At 43.6% G+C, this 21,358-nt stretch overlaps 1 protein-coding gene and 1 pseudogene across 4 annotated transcripts in view; both read right to left on the bottom strand.

The window, feature by feature from the left end:
• The window catches only part of CEP43 (centrosomal protein 43), a 55,324-nt gene extending 49,940 nt beyond the window's left edge, over positions 1–5,384 (bottom strand). For 2 of the 4 annotated variants that reach the window (XR_005291807.2, XM_038394383.2), the window contains exon 1: positions 4,873–5,183. Coding sequence is in view for 3 of the 4 variants with exons in the window: in XM_038394383.2 (XP_038250311.1) it covers positions 4,873–4,956 (84 nt within the window). In the remaining variant the exon portion in view is untranslated. Of the gene's footprint in view, positions 1–2,339; positions 2,436–4,872 lie in introns of all 4 variants that reach the window. The other 2 variants (XM_043511286.1, XM_038394384.2) reach the window with 2 other exon arrangements.
• Positions 5,385–16,238: 10,854 nt separating this feature from the next.
• On the bottom strand, positions 16,239–19,299 carry LOC119852982 (annotated as a pseudogene).
• Between the last annotated feature and the right edge of the window lie 2,059 nt (positions 19,300–21,358).

The following is a 21,358-nucleotide window of genomic DNA, read 5'->3' as shown; positions in this document are numbered from 1 at the left end:
ATATAAATTTTTATTCTTTTTTTAACCCTCTGTTATGGCAATCCTGATAGCTGCCCAACAGAAACAGTTTTTAGGCTGAACTAATAAAACTGACTTATCAAGGCTGCTGTTAGCTTTATGCTGTCAAGAAGAGTCTTGCTCTCTTATTGCTACAAGCAAGAGGTGTTGCAAGTGCTGCAAACCCCATGTCACGAGTGACTAGGGTGACCAGACATCCCGATAAAATCGGGACTGTCACGATTTTTAGGTCTTTGTCCCGAGTCCTGACCGATGCACGGTTGGGACACCATTTGTCCCAATATTGCAGCTTTGGCCACTCTGGCTCCCCCCCCCCTTCTTCCCCCATGTGTCCCTATATTTTCTCCGTTATATCTGGTCACCCTACTAGTGACATTTCACGCAACTAAAGGAGTATAAAATGATTTTGAACAAGTCATATCCAGCCAGAAAATAGTGGTCGTAATGCAGGATATGGGGGAGGGGAAAGGGAAAGAGTAGAGGCAGCCCGAGCACCTGCTCCCCCCCCCCCCCCCCCGTGGAGGATGGGGGCTGCGTGGCTGGAGGAGACAGGAGCTATGGGGAGCTGCTCTGGAGGGGCCCCCACAGGCCCAGAGGATTAGCAGGGGTCTGGGAACAAGAAGCGGAATGACCCGGCCCCAGCCCACTTTGCCTCCCCGCCCCACCCATTGGCAGCAGGGAGAAGGGATCCCTTCCCCCCCGCCACCAGCGATGGGAAGCTGAGCAACACAGCAGGGAGGCAGCAGAGTGCAGCAGGCTGGGGCGCTCCACTTCCTACCACTGCCCGTGAGTGCAGGAGTAGGCCTGACCCCTGCTGCCACCGCCAGGCCCCCCCGCTAATCCCCTGGGCTGCATCCGTCGCTGGGGGAGGGGGCTTGGGAGAAGGGGCGGGGTGGGGGCAGGAGGAGGTGGAGCAGAGGTGGAGGGAGTTGTCCCGGAACACACAGCGGGGGCCAGCTGGGGAAATGGGGCTGGCCGCTGGTGGCGCCGCCACCTATGAAGCACGCAGCTGCGTAGGGCACCATGAAATTTGGGGAAATCTGGTGCCCCAAATTTCATGGTGCCCTACGCAGCCGCGTATTCTGCGCATGCTTAAGGACAGCCCTGAGTAGAGGCCTTCCTTTTTCATATGAAGACTGTCTCCCTGAAATAAGAAGAAAAGAAAAAGCACAAGCTCTTCAGAACAGGGCCCAGGTCTTCTTTTGTGTTTGTATAGCACTCACCAAATTGTCATTCTTAGTGGAAACAATGTGAAGAACAGGCTTTTGTAGAAACATGTCACAAGAATACATGAAGTAACAGGAAGGAAAACACACACCTGGGTAGTTTCTGAATGTTAACTAGTCTCATGCTCATAGATTATGAACGCTATTATATATTTCAGTTTAAAAGCAAAAGAAGAAATGTGTATCAATTGCAAGAGGACAATATATCAAGTATACATGTTTGAGTAAAATCTTAATTTGTACACTGGCAAATACTTATTCTCTTGTGCTCAAAAACTAGTAAATAAAATATAACACTTCTAAAATAACTGCCCAGCATTACTCTAAACATTAGCGGTTTTAAAGGGTAATAGACATTTTGCATTGTCAAGTTAATTTACACAAAATGCCAACGTGCACAAGATATTAATACACAGAAAAAACAAAATCAAGCAAACTACCATTATTAATTATTATTATTATTATTATTATTACTACAACAACCTCATACAAACTACTGCAGGACAAAGGTCTCACTTTGGTTCCTTCACAAGTCTCTGTAGAAGGCCTAAAACTAACCAAATAGGTTTTGCATATTTTCCCCTGTTTCATCGCTGGTCTCCTTTACAATACGTCTTCTATTGATAATATTCTATGTTAACTAGAGTCCTTCCACATTTGTGTCTTATGACAAGTTCACATTCTCTTGACTTCATCTGCATCAGACTCGTATACACACCCTTCTTAAAGTTCGCTCTCATTTATGTCTTACTGATCTCCACATGATACTGAACACACATCCTTCTATGCCTTACTTTCTAGCTTTTACCCTCACCCATCCTTGGAAAGTAGACTGTTTAATTTTGGGGTATAAATCCTACATAAATATGCAATATCAGAGCATAGCCTGTTTTCCCTAACTTAAGTACTAACAGGTACACAATATTCAAGCAAGCAATACGTTGAGCATCCTTATATTTAAATGTACTATAAGAAAAACTCCTTATGCATGATATAAACCAACTTGAAGAGCAAATGCCTATCAAAATAGATTGGATCAATAGAAGTAGCGCAACTCTCATAAATTGCTACTACCTATCAAAAGGCTGTGCTTACCCCCATTCATACAGCTGCTACTACATAGCCATTTAGAATATTGTGTTTAAGATATGAAAACTGAATTTCAGGGAAGCATGTCATCAGTAGGAGCCACTGGCAAAAAAAAAAAAAAAAAGCTAATCAGCAGAAGCTACAGGAGCCATTTACAAGTCTCTGTAGGGCACACATAATCAGTGAGGAGCAGGAAGTAATGTATACTTCCAGGAGTCTCTTGCTACTTTTATCTCAACCAAGGCCAGCTTAATTTAACCACATCAGAGTGGTAGCCGTGATGGCCTGGATCAGCAAAAACAATGAGGAGTTCTTGTGGCACCTTAGAGGCCAACAAATGTATATAGGCATAAGCTTTCATAGGCTAAAACCCACTTCATCAGATGCATGGAGTGGAAAATACAGAGGCAGGTATAAATTCACAGCACATGAAAAGATAGGAGTTGCCTTACCGAGGGGGGGGGGGGTGAAGGGTCAGTCCTAATGAGCCAATTCAATTAAGGTGGAAGTGGGTTATTCTCAAAAATTAACAAGAAGGGGTGAATGGGGGGGGGAGAGGACATCACTTTTGTAGTGCTAATGAGGTCAATGTAATCAAGGTGGCTCATTTCAAATAGGTTTCAGAGTAGCAGCCGTATTAGTCTGTATTCGCAAAAGGAAAAGGAGTATTTGTGGCACCTTAGAGACTAACCAATTTATTTGAGCATAAGCTTTCTTGAGCTATAGGTCACGAAAGCTTATGCTCAAATAAATTGGTTAGTCTCTAAGGTGCCACAAGTACTCCTTTTCATTTCAAATAGTTGACAAGAATGTGTGAGTATCAGCAGGGGAAAAATAGTTTTTTTAGTGGCTCATCCACTCCCAGTCTTTATTTAGGCCTAATTTGATAAGTGTCTATTTTTGAAGTTTTTTTGTTGAAGAATTGCCACTTTTAAGACTGTTATTGAGTGTCCAGGGAGATTGAAGAATTCTACCGATTTCTGAATGTGAGAACTGTTGGTGTCTGATTTGTGTCCACTTATTCTTTTGTGTAAAGACTGTCCAGTTTGGCCAATGTAGATGGCAGACGGGCATTGCTGGCACACGATGGCATATATCACATTGGTAGATGTGCAGGTGAATGAGCTCCCAATGGTGTAGCTGATGTGGTTAGGTCCTATGATGGTGTCCCTTAAATAGATATGCGGACAAAGTTGGCAACAGGGTCCATTGCAGGGATTGATTCCTGGGTTAGTGTTTTTGTTGTGTGGTGTGTAGTTGCTAGTAAATATTTGCTTCAGGTTGGGGGGCTAAAAGTGGCAGAATTCAATTTTTTTCAAATGATTTTGACCCATAAATCCAATGTGCATTTTTAAAAACTTTATTTTCCAATGTTTTATCCATTTAATTTTCCACAGTTGCAGGAAATTATGGGTGATCAGAGAATGACAGTAAACATCAAGGTATAAAAACAAAGCTTTATTACCATTAAAACACAAACGGTCAATGTCACGTGTCAAAACATATAAAGTAAACATCCTAAAATTCAACTTTAAGAAGTTCTCAAGCAGCATTTCTTACTTTGCCTAATTGTTAATTTCAAGTATTGATGAAAATATTTCTTTGCTGTTTGTTTCTATTGGTGAAATCAATGTTTACTAACGTTTATTGATAAAAATCAAAGCCTTCCAAGCCCAATTATAACGTGCAGGACATTAGAATGGGAGGATTTAGGTAAGGATAGTTGTATATTATTACACACACACGCACACGGGGGGGGGGGGGCAATTTTACATAAGAAATTAAACTGAAATAGGGGCAAAGAGTCCTGTGGCACCTTAAAGACAAACAGACGTATTGGAGCATAAGCTTTCGTGGGTGAATACCCACTTCGTCGGATGCATGCACGAAAGCTCATGCTCCAATACGTCTGTTAGTCTATAAGGTGCCGCAGGACTCTTGGCCGCTTTTACAGATCCAGACTAACACGGCTACCCCTCTGATGAGCTGAAAGAGCAGATCCGCTCCAGCTGCTCCTTTGCTCTGCCTTTGCCAGAAGCGCCACGGGGCCCGGAGCTGTCACACTAGCCTGGGGAGCAAACTCGCCCCCAACGCAGGGCGCGCAGCGGCAGAGCGATCTTTGACCGGGCCGGCCAATCCCCCGCGCCACCAGGGACGTGTCACAAGCACTTTGCCCCCCGGGTGGGTCGGAGGCGGGGCCTGCGGCGCTTCCCGGGCGCGGAACATCCCACAGGGGCCTTCGCGCAGGGCAGAGGCTCGCCACGGCTCCTGCGTAACCCACGGGCCCCGGAGGCCAGACAGGTGCCACGATCGCGGCCCGGACTCCCGGGGGCGGCGCTGGGCCGAGCAGCTCCCAGCGTGGGTTGGGGGCGGCACAAGAGGAAGCGAACCGAGTCCCGGACCCCGCCTCCCCCTCATGGCGCGGGGCGGAGTGGCGGTTAGTACCGTTAGTGCAGCTGGCGCCACCTCGCGCTCGGTCCGCCCCCGCCGCACGCACGTGTCTCGCGCCCCAGGGGACAAACCCCTCCCCCGCCAATACCTTGATTTTATTGAGCACCCCGCTGCTCTCCAGCGTCTGCACAAGCAGGTCCCGCAGCTCCGTGTCCTCCTCCGCCGCCGCCATCTTGTTTCTCCCTGACAACCGCCCAAACTATATTAGCGGCGGGAGCGGCGGCGCAGATTCGCGGCGGGGAAGAGAAGAGGCGCTGACGCCAGGGCAGGCTCGGGGCGACGGCGGCAAGCGGCCGTGGCGACCGACTGGCCGCCCAAAGAGGCGGCGGGCCGGGACTGGAGCTGCCCAGGACCTGCCGCGGGCCCGGCGGGCGGAACGTGCGGCTGCCAACAGGCAGCGCCGCGATTGGCTGGCGGGCGCGGGAGGTTTAAAGGGAATGGGCGGGGCTAAGCCTGGGGCGGGGAGCGGCGCCCGGCGAAGGGGGACTCGCGGGGGGTCTCTAGAGCTGCTCAGGGGCGGGGTCTCCTGGGCGGGGCCCGTTTGTGAGGCCGCGGCCCGGATTGGCGGCTGCCTGGGGTCAGGGGCTCAACGTCGTCCCTAAAACGAGGTTTTAGTTGGGGGCTGAAGGTGATGGCTAATGGCGTTCTGTTATTTTTCTTTGTTGGGCCTGTCCTGTAGTAGGTGACTTCTGGGTACTCTTCTGGCTCTGTCAATCTGTTTCTTCACTTCAGCAGGTGGGTATTGTAGTTGTAGGAATGCATGATAGAGATCTTGTAGGTGTTTGTCTCTGTCTGAGGGGTTGGAGCAAATGCGGTTATATCGTAGAGCTTAACTGTAGACAATGGATCGAGTGGTGTGATCTGGGTGAAAGCTGGAGGCATGTAGGTAGGAATAGCGGTCAGTAGGTTTCCGATATAGGGTGGTGTTTATGTGACCATCGCTTATTAGCACCGTAGTGTCCAGGTAGTGGATCTCTTGTGTGGACTGGTTCAGGCTGAGGTTGATGGTGGGATGGAAATTGGTGAAATCCTGGTGGATTTCCTCAAGGGCTTCTTTTCCATGGGTCCAGATGATGAAGATGTCATCAATGTAGCGCAAGTAGAGTAGGGGCATTAGGAGACGAGAGCTGAGGAAGCGTTGTTCTAAGTCAGCCATAAAAATGTTGGCATACTGTGGGGTCATGTGGGTACCCATCGCAGTGCCGCTGACTTGAAGGTATACATTGTCCCCAAATGTGAAATAGTTATGGGTGAGGACAAAGTCACAAAGTTCAGCCACCAGGTTAGCCGTGACATTATCGGGGATACCGTTCCTGACGGCTTGTAGTCCATCTTTGTGTGGAATGTTGTTGTAGAGGGCTTCTACATCCATAGTGGCTAGGATGGTGTTTTTAGGAAGATCACCAATGGACTGTAGTTTCCTCAGGAAGTCAGTGGTGTCTCGAAGATAGCTGGGAGTGCTGGTAACGTAGCGCCTGAGGAGGGAGTCTATACAGCCAGACAATCCTGCTGTCAGGGTGCCAATGCTTGAGATGATGGGGTGTCCAGGATTTCCAGGTTTATGGATCTTGGGTAGCAGATAGAATACCCCAGGTTGGGGTTCTAGGGGTGTGTCTGTGCGGATTTGTTCTTGTGCTTTTTCAGGGAGTTTCTTGAGCAAATGCTGTAGTTTCTTTTGATAACTCTCAGTGGGATCAGAGGGTAATGGCTTGTAGAAAGTGGTGTCGGAGAGCTGCCTAGTAGCCTCTTGTTCATACTCCGACCTATTCATGATGACGACAGCACCTCCTTTGTCAGCCTTTTTGATTATGATGTCAGAGTTGTTTCTGAGGCTGTGGATGGCATTCAGTAGAATGTTTCATAGCGAAAGCAGCAGATCTTTAGGAAAAAAATTTTTTGTAATAATTTCCCTTTTCTGACTACTGGGGTGATCAGAGGACACCCTAAAACTGTAAACATGGGATTTGATGCAGATGAACAGCATGTTACCTACAGCAAAAATTGAGAATCGCTTTAAAAATGCTCTTGGGACCAAATCCTGCTCTGCTTAATTACTCAATTTATGGGACTATTTGTGTAAGTCAAACAGGAGCTGGCCTGATCCAACACTTGTTGATAAGCAAACATGCAACTAAGGGAGGAGCATGCAAATTAAATTCTATATGCAGAGTTACCACTGATTTAAAACAAAAAAGAGACTGAGGATTCTCTCAATGTTTTAACATTTGTTAATACTGTTGAAAAAATACTTTTTGACCAAAGAAAATGAGGGAGCAAGTGGTTTTGATGAAATTATGTTTGGAATATTGTTAAGATAAGTATTTTATAGATGACTATTTATTTACCTCAAAGAGATTTTGTGAAGATTAATTAATTAATTAATGGTTGTGCAGTGCCTTGAACATGTAAAGCATTACTAATGCTATATATTAAGACATGCAAATGCTTTACAGTATGTGATTCTTCTTTGCAGTATGTTTGTAAAGAAACCTTTGTATCTATTTGTAGTAAAATATAGAAATGAGGCGAAAGTTTTAGGAAGTTCAGGAGATGAAGAAACCCCAAATGAAATATATAAATTAGAAATTTTAAAAGATGAGTTAAGAAAATACAAAGTGGTTAACCATAAGATGCAGATACTGTTCACTAGTATACATGTATTGTTCATTGGTATATTGTTTCCAGAAACATACAATAGGTGGCACTAATAAGCTACATACTATTTTCCCTTGACACAATTCAACGTTAAGACTATTTTAAAAAGAAATCTGAGCAGTCCGATTTTAGCAACGCCATGGCCTGTTTCACCATGTTAATATTTCTCTGTTCTTCCTGCTGCATGTATTGCTGAGTGATTGAGCTCACACCTAGAGTGATGCAAAGAATGTAGTATTGCAGTCTAAAGTCCTGATCCTGAAAGCTGCTCTGCATGGGCAAACCGTTACCATAATGTGAAACCCCATTAAAATCAATGCTTAAACTTACCTTTTTGTTTCTTCTCCTTCAAAATTATAAAAAGTGTTTTTTAACCTAGTTTTGCAAAATATTGCCATAAGCAAAACACAGAATCCAAAAATGTAGCGCTGGAAGGGCCCCTGAGGCCTAGTCCATCCTCCTACATTGAGGCAGGATTAAGTAGATTTAGATCAGGGGGTTCTCAGACTTTTGTACTGGTGATCCCTTTCACATACCAAGCCTCCAAGTGCAACCCCCCTTATACGTTAAAACACTTTTTTATATATTTAACACAATTATAAATGTGGAAGGCAAAGCGGTGTGTGAGGTGGAGGTTGACAGCTCGCGGCCCCCCATGTAATAACCTTGTGACGCCCTGAGGGGTCCCAACCCCCAGTTTGAGAACCCCTGATCTAGAACATACCTGACAGATGTTTGTCTAATCTATTCTTAAAAACCTCCAAAGATGGGGGCTTCATATCCTTCCTAGGTAACTTGTTGCAGTATATAATTATACTTATAGTTAGAAAGATCATGTTTTCTAAACTTATTATTTTTGTTGCTCTCTTCTTGAGTCTCTCCAATTTGTTTACATCTGTCTTGAAGTGTTGTGCCCAAAAGTAGACACAGAACACCTGATGCCTCACCAGTCTCCTATGTCTTACATATGACATGTCTTTTTTCACAACAGCTTCACACTGTTGACTCGTATTCAATTTGTGATCCGCTTTTACCCCCAGATCCTTTTTTTCAGTTCTACTACCTTGTCAGTTACTCTCCATTTTGTATTTGTACATTTGATTTTTCTTTCCTAAGTGTAGTACTTCGCACGTCTTTATTGAATTTCATCTTACTGATTTCAGACCAATTCTCCAATTCATCAAGATCATTTTGAATTCTAATCCTGTCCTCCAAAGTGCTTGCAAACTCTCTCAGCTTGATGTCATCTGCAGATTTTATAAGCATACTATCCCCTCCACTCTCCAAGTCCTTACTGAAAATATTCAATATCACCAAACCCAGGGACAGACCTTTGTGGGAGCCCACTAGATACATCCTTCCAGTTTGGCAGTTAACCATTAATAACTACTTTTGAGAATGGTCTTTCAGCCAGTTATGCATTTACTTTTCTTTTTCCTTTATACCATTTTCCTGGTGAGGGTCGTGATGGCATCATGGAGAGTGGGGAGAACCAGACTTCCCTTTCTTCTGCAACAGGTTCCAGCTCCTCCTGAAAGCGGAAGAGTTATTCCCCAGCGTTCCCAGGCTAGCCAGGAGATATAACCCCTTCAGCGTGTCCTCGGTCAGACTTAGGGCCTCCTCCCAGTGAGCCGTGCCCGGTAGAGTTCCAAAGGAAGCTTTCCAGGGGGCATCCTTATCAGGTGCCCAAACCACGTCAGCTGGCTCCTCTTGATCCGGAGGTGTAGCAGCTCTAGTCTGAGGCTCTCCCAAATAGCTGAGCCCCTCATCCTGTCTCGGAGAGTAAGCCCAGCCATCCTGTGAAGAAACCTCATTTCTAAGGCTTTTACCTGCTATCTCATCCTTTCGGTCATTATCCAAAATTCATGACCATAAGTGAGGATGGGGACATAGATTGACCAGTAAACTGAGAGCTTCATCCGAGTACTCGGCTCCCGCTTCACCACCACAGATTGGTACAGCACCCTCATCACTGCCGCTGCCACACCAATCTGCAGGTCAATCTCACGCTCCTGCTTACCATCACTTGTGAACAAGACCCCTAGATACTTGAACTTGTCCACTAAGGGCAGCTGCTCCCCCTTCACCTAGAGAGAAGGGTCGATTTTGTATAAAATAAATAAAATTGTATATGACAGCCAAGACTGAAACATGATGATATAGCATCTTGTTTCAAGCCTACCACAATGCTTTTTTGCATTAAAGCTGTAATTGAATATTTTTGTTTTCCGTACCTCATTATTTCCTGAACAGCTCAAAGAGGAACTCCTTTTGAGTTCCCATATTTGTAATCAGGCCTTTCCTGGCTATTGTTTCTAAAACATCTGTGTTACTTTTGTCTTTTCAAGAACTAGAAGTTATTGCAGAATTTTACCAAAAGGGGTCCATGGCATTTTACAGACAAAGAAAAATGACACGTTTTTGCTGCAAGGAGTGTGCCATATAAACACAGCAACAAATGACTATAAACCAAGGGACGGTGCGAAGTGTATATGGGAGAACAAATTAGAACAGTGCAATATCCTCTGATATTCTTAATGTTACTGATGAATCCTTTTGTTTCCTCTCTATTGTTAGAAAATATTAGGGTTGGTAGATGGTGTTAGGAATGAAGGCTGTCTGAAATAGTGACAGAAGGACTGTGGTGTGGTAGAATTATTTTTAGGATAGTGTCATCTATAGTTTTTATGCTAAGATAGTAATGATCAAATCCCATGTTGACAGTTTTAGGATGTCAGCTGATCACCACAGTAGTCAGAAAAGGGAAATTATTAAAAAAAAAAAAAACTTTTAAGGTAGTCTTTACATATCCTAAAGAATCAGAAAGAGAGACAATCTTTTGCTTTGAAGTTCACTCTTATCACCTCAAAGTGAAGTGAAGTCAAATTATTTTTTCAACTTCAGCTCCTTTGTTGTGATAATTCACGAAGAGCTAAATCCTGCTTGCCTTTCTAACATAAAATACTTATCTTAACAATCAATGGTAACTCTGCATATAGAATTTAATTTGCATGCCCCTCCCTTAGTTGCATGTTTGCTTATCAACAGGTGTTGGATCAAGCCAGCCCCTGTTTAGCTTACTCACACAAATAGTCCCATAAACAGGGACGTGGGGCCGGCCGCTTCTGGGAGTGGTGTGAGGCCAGGGCAGGCAGGGAGCCTGCCTTAGGACCACTGTGCCACGGGGCTGGCAATCACGCGGGCCGGATTCAAAGCCCTGATGCGCCAGATGCAGCTCGTGGGCCATAGTTTGCCCTCCCCTGTGCTATAGTGTACTTGGTCTTTCAGAAGGCTTTTGACAAGGTCCAACACCAAAGGCTCTTAAGCAGAATAAGCAGTCATGGGTAAGGCTACAAGTTTGTCACGCAGGTCACGGAAGTCACAGAGCCACCTGAGGAGTTCGGGCAGCCCCTGGGCCAGCCACACCAGATGCTGCTGATGCAGTCTTGGGCCACTGGCCCCTTCGGCTCCCCCGTCCCAGCAGCAGGATTTTGAGTGCATGTAGAAGGGGGCTCAGGGCTGGGGGTTGGGGCACAGATGGGGATGAGGCAGGCTCTGGGTGGTGCTTACCTTGGGAGGCTCCCCGGAAGCGGTGACATCCCCCTCCCTCAGCTCCTAGCAGACTCCTGCCTCTGCCCACAGCAACTGCCCCGCAGCTCCCATTGGCCCTGGTTCCCGGCCAATGGGAGCTGCGGAGCCGGTGCTTGGGGTGGGAGCCAGCGCACAGAGCTAGGAGTTGAGGGAGGGACATGGTGCCACTTCCGGGGAGCCATGAGGAGCCGGGTAGGGAGCCTGTCCGCCCTGCCAATCCCTTTGCCCCCCAGCATCAGTGGCGGCCTCCCCCTACCCCCTGGTACTAGCGGGGTCCCAGGCCACCTCTGAGCACCCATGGTGCCCCCCGGCTGCTGCCCTCTCCCCCCACAAGATTTAGTCAGTGGTGTATAGTACAAGTCATGGACAGGTAGTCAAGGGCTGTACATTTTTGTTTAATCCCTGTGACCTGAACATGACTTTTACTAAAAATACCCATGACTAAAATGTAACCTTAATCATGATCTAGAAGGGAAGGACCTCTCATGCATCAGTATCTGGTTAAAAGGTAGGAAACAAAATATAGGAATAAATGGTCTGTTTTCAAAATGGAAAGTGCTCAGTAGTGGAGTTCCCCCAGGATATGTACTAGGACTCGTGCTATTCAACATATTCATAAATGATCTGGAAAAGGGGTAAACAGTGAGGTGATGAAGTTTGCAGATGATACTAAATTACTCAACATAGTTAAGTCCAAAGCTGACTGAAGACGTACAAAGGCATCTCACAAAACTGGGTGACTGAGCAACAAAATGGCAGATGAAATTCACTGTTGACAAGTGAAAAGTAATGCACGTTTGAAAACATAATCCTAACAATACATACAAAATGATGAGTTCTAAATTCACTGTTACCATTCAAGAAAGAGACCTTGGAGTCATCATGGATAATTTTCTGGAAACATCTGCTCAATGTGCAGCAGGAGTCAAAAAAGCTAACAGAATGTTAGGAACCATTAAGAAAGGGATAGCTAATGAGACAAAAAATATCATAATGCCACTATATAAATCCATGGTATGGCCACACCTTGAAGACTAAGTGCTGTTCTGGTTTCCCCATCTTAGAAATGATGCGTTAGAATTAGAAAAGGTACAGAGAAAAACGACAAATCTTGATTAGGGGTGTTGGACTCGTGTTCCATACAAGGAGTGATTAAAAAGCCTGGGACTTAGGAAAGAGATAACTGAGAGGGGATAGGATAGAGGTCTATAAAATCATGAATGGTGTGGAAAAAGTGAGTAGGGAAGTGTTACTTACCCCTTTATATAATACAAGAATTGGGGGTCACCTCATGAAATTATTAGGCAGCAGGTTTAAAATAAACATAAGGCAACATTTTTTCACACAACACACAGTCTATCTTTAGAACTCATTGCCAGAGGATGTTGTGAAGGCCAAAAGTATAACTGGGTTCAAAAAAAGAATTGGATAAGTTCATGGAGGATGGGACCATCAATGGCTATTAGCCAAGATGGTCAGGGACACAACCCCATGCTCCAGGTGTCCCAAACCCTCTGACTGCCAGAAGCAGGGACTGGAGGACCGATGGATCACTCAACAATTTCCCAGTTCTGTTCATTCCCTCTGAAAGACAGGATAGTGGGCTAGAGGGACCACTGCTCTGACTCAGTATTGGCATTCTTATGTTTTTATAATGATGAAGATACATACCTGATAATGGCACTGTGACTTCTGGGTGGCTTGCAGTTTGTATGCTGCTTATCAAGCACCTAAGTACGCATTTTTGTTACCTACCCATAACCACTGTGTAAAGACTTCTTTGAAACAAACTACGATCCATTTATTTAGCTGTCTGGCAAGGAATATTGAGTTCTATAGATTTTGTGTACTCTGTTTAGTGATGCCTTCAGCTTCTAATATGCTAATCACTAGGCTCCAGATCATTCCCACAGGCAGGAAACCCCAAAAAAGTTTCTTCCAAATGTTTCTGTTGAGGGGGTAGAGTTTAAACACATTCACACAGGATAAGCACATAAACCCTGCAGGATCCCTTGAGATCTGTGCAGATTTTGGTGATCCTGAGGAGCTCAGCTTCATCTGCATGGAGGTTCTGTGTCTACACACCTACTCCAGGACGCTCCCCATTCACTCAGACTCACTGGCGGCAAAGTTTCTCCTGCCAGCAACTGCCTTCAGAACTATTTTAAAAGGAAGGGAGAGGCTAGGGAAGGGATACTGTGTATCCACTCAGTCTTTGCACTCCTACTGCCTTGTTGCTTGCAGATCCCCAGTCCTGTTCTCTGTGGCCAGGGGACGGTGTCAAAGTCTGTCCACCCCTCATTCCCACCCCACCTCACCTCCATACTGACTGGAGCAGATCCAGATGTGGAGGGTCTCTACACATGGGTCACAGGGACAAAACGTGGTGGCAGGATTGTGAGTGCTTTCTCAGGTCCTCTACCATTTCAAAATCATCAATCACGCACCACAATTTAATAATATACAAACCATCGTGGGATTTGTGTGAAGAAAAGCACATAGTGTTCAGTAAGGAGCTAAGTTCCCTCTATCAAGGGCCGCGCAGGAGGGAGACGGACCTCTGCCCCAGCCCTGGAGCTGCCACGGCTAGCAAGAGGCGCCTCTGCCCCAGCCCTGAAGCTGCCACTGCTGGCAAGAGGCACCTCTCCCCCGGCCCCGGAGCTGCTGCGGCTGGTGAAAAGCGCTTTTCCTTCTCCCCTGGAGCTGCCGCGGCCAGCAAGAGGCACCTCTCCCCTGTCCCCTGGCTGCTGGGGGGAGTCCTCTCTTCCCACTGCAGCCCTGGAGCAGCCTGTACCGCAAACCACTCATCCCTGACCCCACTGCAGAGCCCACACCCCCAGCCAGAGCCCTCATCCCCCCTGCACCCCAATCCTCTGGCCCTGAGCCCCCTCCAGTAACCTAAACCCCTCGGCTCCACCCCCGCCACACATCACCTCCATATTGGTGCACATAACAAAATTCATTCCACAGGTAGATGTAAAAAATTAGAGGGAACATTGATAAAGAGTTTATCTTTTTTAATATATACAGAATATAAACTATAAGAAGTATATCTTATTTATATAGGTTTTTCAAACGCTATCTAGGAAATCTGTTCCAGTTTCAGGTTCATTTGAAAAAATCATAGAAGTAATATTATACACATTTTAAATGATATTTTCTACTATAAACAGCAAAACACACTTCGAAGTCTTGTATCTAATGATAAGGGAAGGAGAAAACATTGAATAGGCTCTATAATAGAGTTTTTAAGATGAATAAGGAATTTTCAATGTAATCAAATGATCCAGTTTCAGCTATTTAACGTTAGGATAATGAAGACAGAACTGTATTATTTTTCTGCCAATCAGTTATCAAAGTTTTATTTGCTGGAATGTCTACTAGTAAGAATGCTTTGCTATATATAGGTAATTAATATATATGTATTTTTGTATCATGTTTGTATAATTTATAGTTAATTAACAATAAAAGCCATATCTAATTTCCAAATTTGAAGAGATAGTCAGAAAGATCAGACTGATGTCTATAGAATCATGACTGGTGTAGAGAAAGTAGATAAGGAAGTGTTGTTTACTACTTCTCATAACACAAGAACTAGGGGTCACCAAATGAAATTAATAGGCAGCAGGTTTAAAACAAATAAAAGGAAGTATTTTTTCACACAATGCACGGTCAACCTGTGGAACTCCTTGCCAGAGGATGTTGTGAAGGCCAAGACATAACAGGGTTAAAAAAAAGAGCTAGGTAAGTTCATGGAGGATAGGTCCATCAAGGGCTATTAGCCAGGATGGGCAGGAATGGTGTCCCTACCCTCTGTTTGCCAGAAGCTGGGAATGAGCGACAGGGGATGGATCACTTGATTACCTGTTCTGTTCATTCCCTCTGAGGCATCTGGCACTGGCCACTGTCAGAAGGCCCAATATGGCCGTTCTTTAGAAAAAAATAGATTTAACATTTATATCTGAAAATCTCAAACTACTTTACAAACGTCGATAAATTGCTCCAATGTGAACAGTCCCCACGTAGCATGTCCCATCTGTGTTCTCCCTCAGTACTCCATCAGCACCAGCAGTACAGCTCTTGGCCCTGTCATGCTGCCACTGGCAGGCACTCTGCTGGCTCCAGTCTGCTTCCCCCTTCTGCAGCCAGTTAAAATCATGCAAGGGTAGTTACTCTGCCAAAGCCAGAATTTATACTGATCTGAGAAGGGAACAGTCCACATGCAGAAACTATTCCCCAGACACCTGTCAGGTCTCACTAGTCACTTCCCCACATTTCAGCTGTTCTGCAAAGGAGCTGTGCTTGTAGAGATTGAAGCAAAGCAGCTGCTTTTGCTCCTTTCTACATTTTGCCTCCCACCCTCCATTTCAGACTGAAATTGCTTGCTTGCTACACTTCAGAACTAAAATCATTCCCTCCAAGATTCCAAGCTCCTGTCTAGAATATTCTCCTACCAATCCCATTTATGAAGGTGTGGGACTTCTTCTCTAATTCTCTTCTGACCTCTGTTACAATTTTATGAGCTCCCATAACAAACAGAACTTTTAAATAACTAAACAGAAGTATTAAAGAAACTGTAACAACCATTTTAAGTAGGTTTCAGAGTAGCAGCCGTGTTAGTCTGTATTCGCAAAAAGAAAAGGAGTACCCGTGGCACCTTAGAGACTAACAAATGCATCCGATGAAGTGAGCTGTAGCTCACGAAAGCTTATGCTCTAATAAATTTGTTAGTCTCTAAGGTGCCAGGGGTACTCCTTTTCATTTTAAGTAGCTGTGTTATTTATGTATTTTCCTGAGTGTTGTGCATAACTTACAAAATCAGTTAAGTTTCATCCTGAATCTTTATTGCTGAAAACTTGTGTAAATATAAAATGTGAGATATAGCTAAATTGTATAAAAGATGTATCCCAGTTTTATGCTGGATCATGATTAGGTTGTACTGTATGTCTCCAGCACTGACTAATAATTCTTACAGTTTATTGTATAAGTATTCAAGGTTTATTCATAACGGGTCAAATACTGAAGTCCTTACTCAGTATTAACTCTGGCAGACTTTACATTGCAGTCAATGAACCAAATTCTGCTCTCAGTCATATCAGAGTAATTTCTGAAGTCTTTGGAGTTAGTCCAGATTTGCATCAGTTTAGCAGGTAGCACAATTGAGCCTAACAGGAATTTTAATGACTAATAAGTACTGAGAAACAACTTCAGGATTTTTCTCCAGGTCGTTTGTCCAATAAAATAAAATAAAATAAAATACTGAGTATCAAGTGAGTCAAATACTGCCCTGTTAGGCCATCTTCAATGAAAAACGGAAATTACTCATGTGAATTTAAAACTTCATTTAATAAAGCAAACAGAAAAATATTCAGAGTGGTGTTTTGGCCTTTCGCAAGGACAAATTTACAAAATGGTCAGTTTCGGAGGAGTCTAAAACCTAAAGTTCCACTGCCAAATCAGGAAAATCTCTCTTCTCAAATAAACCTTATTTTCTGTTCCACAGATGATAAAAACTGAGGAGATGTTCCAAAACCTTTCAGTGTGTAGTTTTTAAAAAAACCAAACTATTCCCTTCAGTAGCCATGCTAGTATTGGCTCTGGACACTTCAGTGCTGACATAAGAAGGCACAACTATATAGGGAGGCAGCAGTCAGTAGTTACGGCACTGCACTGCACAGGGACTCAGGAGACCATTCTACCACCGACTTGTTATGTGACCTTGAGCATGTCCCCTCCCATGCTCTGTCTTGGCTATTCAGAATGCAAGCTCGTTGGTGCGGGGACTGTCTCTTACTATGTGTATGTACAATGCTAGCACAAAGGGGTCCCAGTCTTAGTCAGGACCTCAAGACATTACTACAATATAAATAATTAATAATAATACAAGTATAAATGGGGTTGGTGGTGAATTTGCCTCTCTGATTCTTTTAAAATTGTTGTTATGATATGAGATAGCTGAGTTGAGCCCTGTTTTAAAACCAAAATACCAAGGCAATGTTCAAAACAAACTTGCAATTTTTCATTAGAATCAAGGAAGTTGCTTGATAAATTTAGCTCTCTGGAGAATTTTAAGTGCCTGTATTTGAAAACAGCATAAACATTAGCTAGACAGTGATTAATACGAGTTTTCCATATTCGTGTAATTCTCCTGTTTATGTTAATTGTTTTGATGAAGGGAGCTGTAGATCATAGAAACTACTATTTAGGTTATCGGAAAGTCAAAATCACTGGCTGTGACATGAATAATGAGATTGGTTTGGATTGTTGGATGAATATAATGAAATCTCCTTCGTAATAATGTTATATTACATAGTAAAGGATGACACATTGTCACTCATAATTTCACTTGTCTGCCTTGAGTGATAGGTATCAGAACTTATCCTTGAACTCTTGGTCTTGTATTTCCTGTATCTCAGGCACCACAGATCCTTCATCATATTCACAAAGTAACTCCTAAATTTCACCCCAATAAATGCGTAGAGCACTGGGTTCAAACAACAATGGAAGAAGGCCAGGGTTTCTGTAATGTACTTTGCAAAGGCTATTTGCTTTTCACTATCACACTGTTTATTTAATTTACCCATATTTATGGCAGTCACAAGAAGAACCATGTTATATGGTACTTGACAAACCAGGAAAACTATCACAATTAATATAATCAGACATATTGCTTTGCTTCTTTTGGAATTCTGAGCTTTCACCAAGGTTTTGACAATGAATGCATAGCAAAATACCATAAACAGCAGAGGGATAAAAAATCAAAATACAAGTTGCATACCCAGCAGCAATAATTTCAGCACAGTGCCTTTGTTCTCTGTATTGGATCTGTGTTCACAAATCTCTTCTGTTTCATTGACGGAGTGGCTGTAGCTTTGATTGAACATGAAAGTGGAACTGGAAATTAAAATTGACGATACCCATACAACCAAAGAGATCAGTCTACTGTATGCTAGCGTTCTAGCCCAAGACACATATAATTGAGTATACAATTGGCAAAAATACTTTTGTGACATTTCTGATTTCCTCCTTGTCACATGGTGGTATAATTTCATCATAATCAAATGTATAGTCTGGATATTGTGTAGTTGAGTTCTACCTGCAAAAACAATACAGCCACTTAGCGTAAACATTAGTGCTCATTTCTGCAAGTTCTCTCTATTGCGTAAACAATGGAGGATTGATGGTATGAGACAAAAGATCAAATTCTGCTTTTAGATACATCCCGGTGTCTCAATAAAAGTCATGGAAATAATTGGCCCCAACAGTTTTTGAAAGTTAAACATACAAATACTACTCCCGGTCACTTCTCTTTCAAATCCACCTTTTCCTCATCGTCCTGACCACCAAAATCCTTGTGCATTCCAGTGATATGCTGCCGAAACTCCAACAAAGGCTCCCTCAGAAATGTTCTCCTTCAGTTGGTGATTCACGCAATGTTCTCTAAAGAAAATTTTCTCTCCCCCACTGCATACTTGCACTGAGCACAGCTCAGACAATCCAGTTTTTTATTGTCTCTTCTAGCATTAGTTCTTTCCCACAACTGTGAAACTACATGATTTTAACAAAAGAAGAATTTTCTTAAAATGAGAGATGTGTTTGAAGGAGTCTGGAGAACAACTGAAAAATAACTCATAGACTTTAAGGTCAGAAGGGACCCTCGTGATCATCTAGTCTGACCTCCTACACGTTGCAGGCCACAGAACCCCACCCACCCCCTCCTGTAATAGACCCCTAACTGCTGGCTGAGTTACTGAAGTCCTCAAATAACGGTTTAAAGACTTCAAGTTACAAATATCCACCATTTACATAACACGGTCCCTAACCTTGAATGTTGTTTTACCATATTTACAAGTCTTTCTTCTAGCATAGTGTATTGTTGTTTTTCTTGCACTTTAGCAATATTACTGAGAGCCAACGAAATATCAGCATTCTTTCTAGCATTCAAATTAGTGCTGTAGTCCTTGTAATATTGTTCATTGAGTTCCTGGAAATATGGTGGCTAATGAGCTTAATAAAATTGTAACTGAACTATAAGAGGTGGCGATAATCTTCTTAAATAGTTTACAGAACTCAGTACAAAAACTTCAGCAGGATATCCAGGGGACAACACAGTCTATGAAACATCACATCATCACAAATAACACTCATTAGCCAATCACTCCCAAGGTCATGACAATTTGTCCAGCACTGCATAGAACTGCCACTTCCAAATCAATTGTTTCATTGGTATATTAATACACTTCACTAATACACTACTTACCACATTCATTTTCGTGATGCGCTTCCTCTGATGAGAAAAGAAATGGTGAGGACAGTTCTGGTGACCTCAGAGTCCCTGTGCAGGAGGGAAGTGGATTGGATCAGGAGATCAAAATAGGAAGTGTCAAGAGAGCAAAACAAGAAATATGCAGCAACAGAGAAAACCAAGACTAACAAAATTCATCAAAATATATTGTTTTCACTGAGATGTTCCAGTTTTGATGAAGTCTTCATTGAAAAGGTAGGAAGTTTTTTGAGATGGGGAAAATTAGTCTTATACAGTATTCTAGAGTCAGGTGGTTAGGGCATTTGCCTGTTGTGTAGGAGACGCAGGTTCAAGTTCCTGCTCTGCCAGATTCAAAGTGATCTGGGATAAAAAAAAACTCTGCTGTAAATCAGGGGGAGCAGAAACTAAAGCTGGGGTCTCCCCCACCACAGGCTAGTGCCCTGCCCATGAACTCTCCCTTGATGTTTGAAAGGTTTTGCTTTCATGCCAATGCAGAACAAAAAATAATTTCAACACCTCAGCAAGTTGCCACAAAACAGAATTGTTCTCTGGTCAACTGTAGTTGAAGGTGATAGTACTGTTGAACTGAAATTGAGTGTGTTTGTGTTGGTGAGGAAGAGCAGAAGTAGTAACACTTGGAGACTGGTATTAGTTGTGTGAATTCTGCCTTAACTTATGATTTCTTTGCTTTTCAGTATTTGCATTGTTGTGAGGAGAAACACACAGTCAGCCTTAACTCTAATTTAACAAACTTCTTTGTATAGGAATTATTTGGGTTTAAAAATTTTTGCATATGGAGCTGTGGGGACTGCAGACGCATTTGTGAAGGGGCTGGAGAGAGAGGCTAGTCTGTGTGTGGGACTGAGGAGATGGTCTTCTCTGTTTCAGACTTGGCACACCCATTAGAGAAAGCTTTAACCAGTGCTCCAACTTCCTTTGCCTGCTTCTCAAAGTTTTAGTTGTGAAGCTGCAGTAGCCTGGAAGCCTGAAGAGATTTGAGCACCTGGTGGAGGAAGCTTAAATACTATTTAAAGCTCTCTCTTGGAAGTATAAAGTTTCAAACCAAGCAGATGTGATTGTTTAAAAGGCTCCCACTGTTTTCCCAACTCTGCTTCCTGGCCAGCTCCACTCTCAAGATCCCCGGACAGTCTCTAAAGTCTTGAGTAGGCACTTCCTGTCTCCATCCAGCCATTGTCATTTGTCCACTGTCCAATCTCCATTGTCCCAGCTGATTTTCTTGTTTGTTGTAAGCTATCAGCACTCACATGCAGGACAGCTGCTCCTTCCTTTATCAAGTAAGATGCAGGAGACAGGCTGTACCTAAGTCCTTGTTTATAGTTCAGCCAATGAAGCCTTGAATTAAATAGCTGTAAAACAGTGCTATTTCTGTCAGTTTCTTCCTAGGTGATTTACCTTGCAATTATATATTAAAAACCACACACTCTGTCACAATTAATCAATGTGAAATCAATTATTTGCAACAATAGTTGTTGTAAAATGCATTTAACAACAAATAAATTGAAAAATTGCATGAGGTGTAAATAGAAATAGTTATGGCTCAAAGTATTTACAGACCATACACATCAATTTAAAAAAATAATCCATGCCTTAGATTTTGGAATAATCTACAAGTGAGTCTGTTCTCAATTCTCAAACTCCACGGACCCTAAAGATTAGGTTCAGACCCCGAGCCCCGTATCCCCCCAGGCAAAAAAAAATCAGAGGTGGCAATTGTCATGGAGTCACCAGGCAATGCTCTGGAACTATTCCATGTGAAGCCAGTCAGGACTCTGGGGGAGCATGCCTCCTTTCTCTGAGCATACTGTCTCCAGGGCAAGAAGTTTACACAGCTTCGACGTTCCTGGGTCTGACCTTGGAGCATTCAGTATCCCCTTTTCACACCGTGTGATTCCTGCAGCAAGTCCGCACAGGAGGGGCTCCTGGGGAAGCCAGAGGGCCCTGCACCCGAACTCCGCAGTCAGATGTGACTCTCAGCCAGCCGGTAAAACAGAAGGTGTTTTTTTGGTCGACAGGAACACATCATCGAACAGAGCTTGCTATT

This window comes from Dermochelys coriacea, chromosome 3 (genome assembly GCF_009764565.3).
Source record: "Dermochelys coriacea isolate rDerCor1 chromosome 3, rDerCor1.pri.v4, whole genome shotgun sequence".
Lineage (NCBI taxonomy): Eukaryota > Metazoa > Chordata > Testudines > Dermochelyidae > Dermochelys > Dermochelys coriacea.
This window is presented reverse-complemented; position numbering and strand designations above follow the sequence as displayed.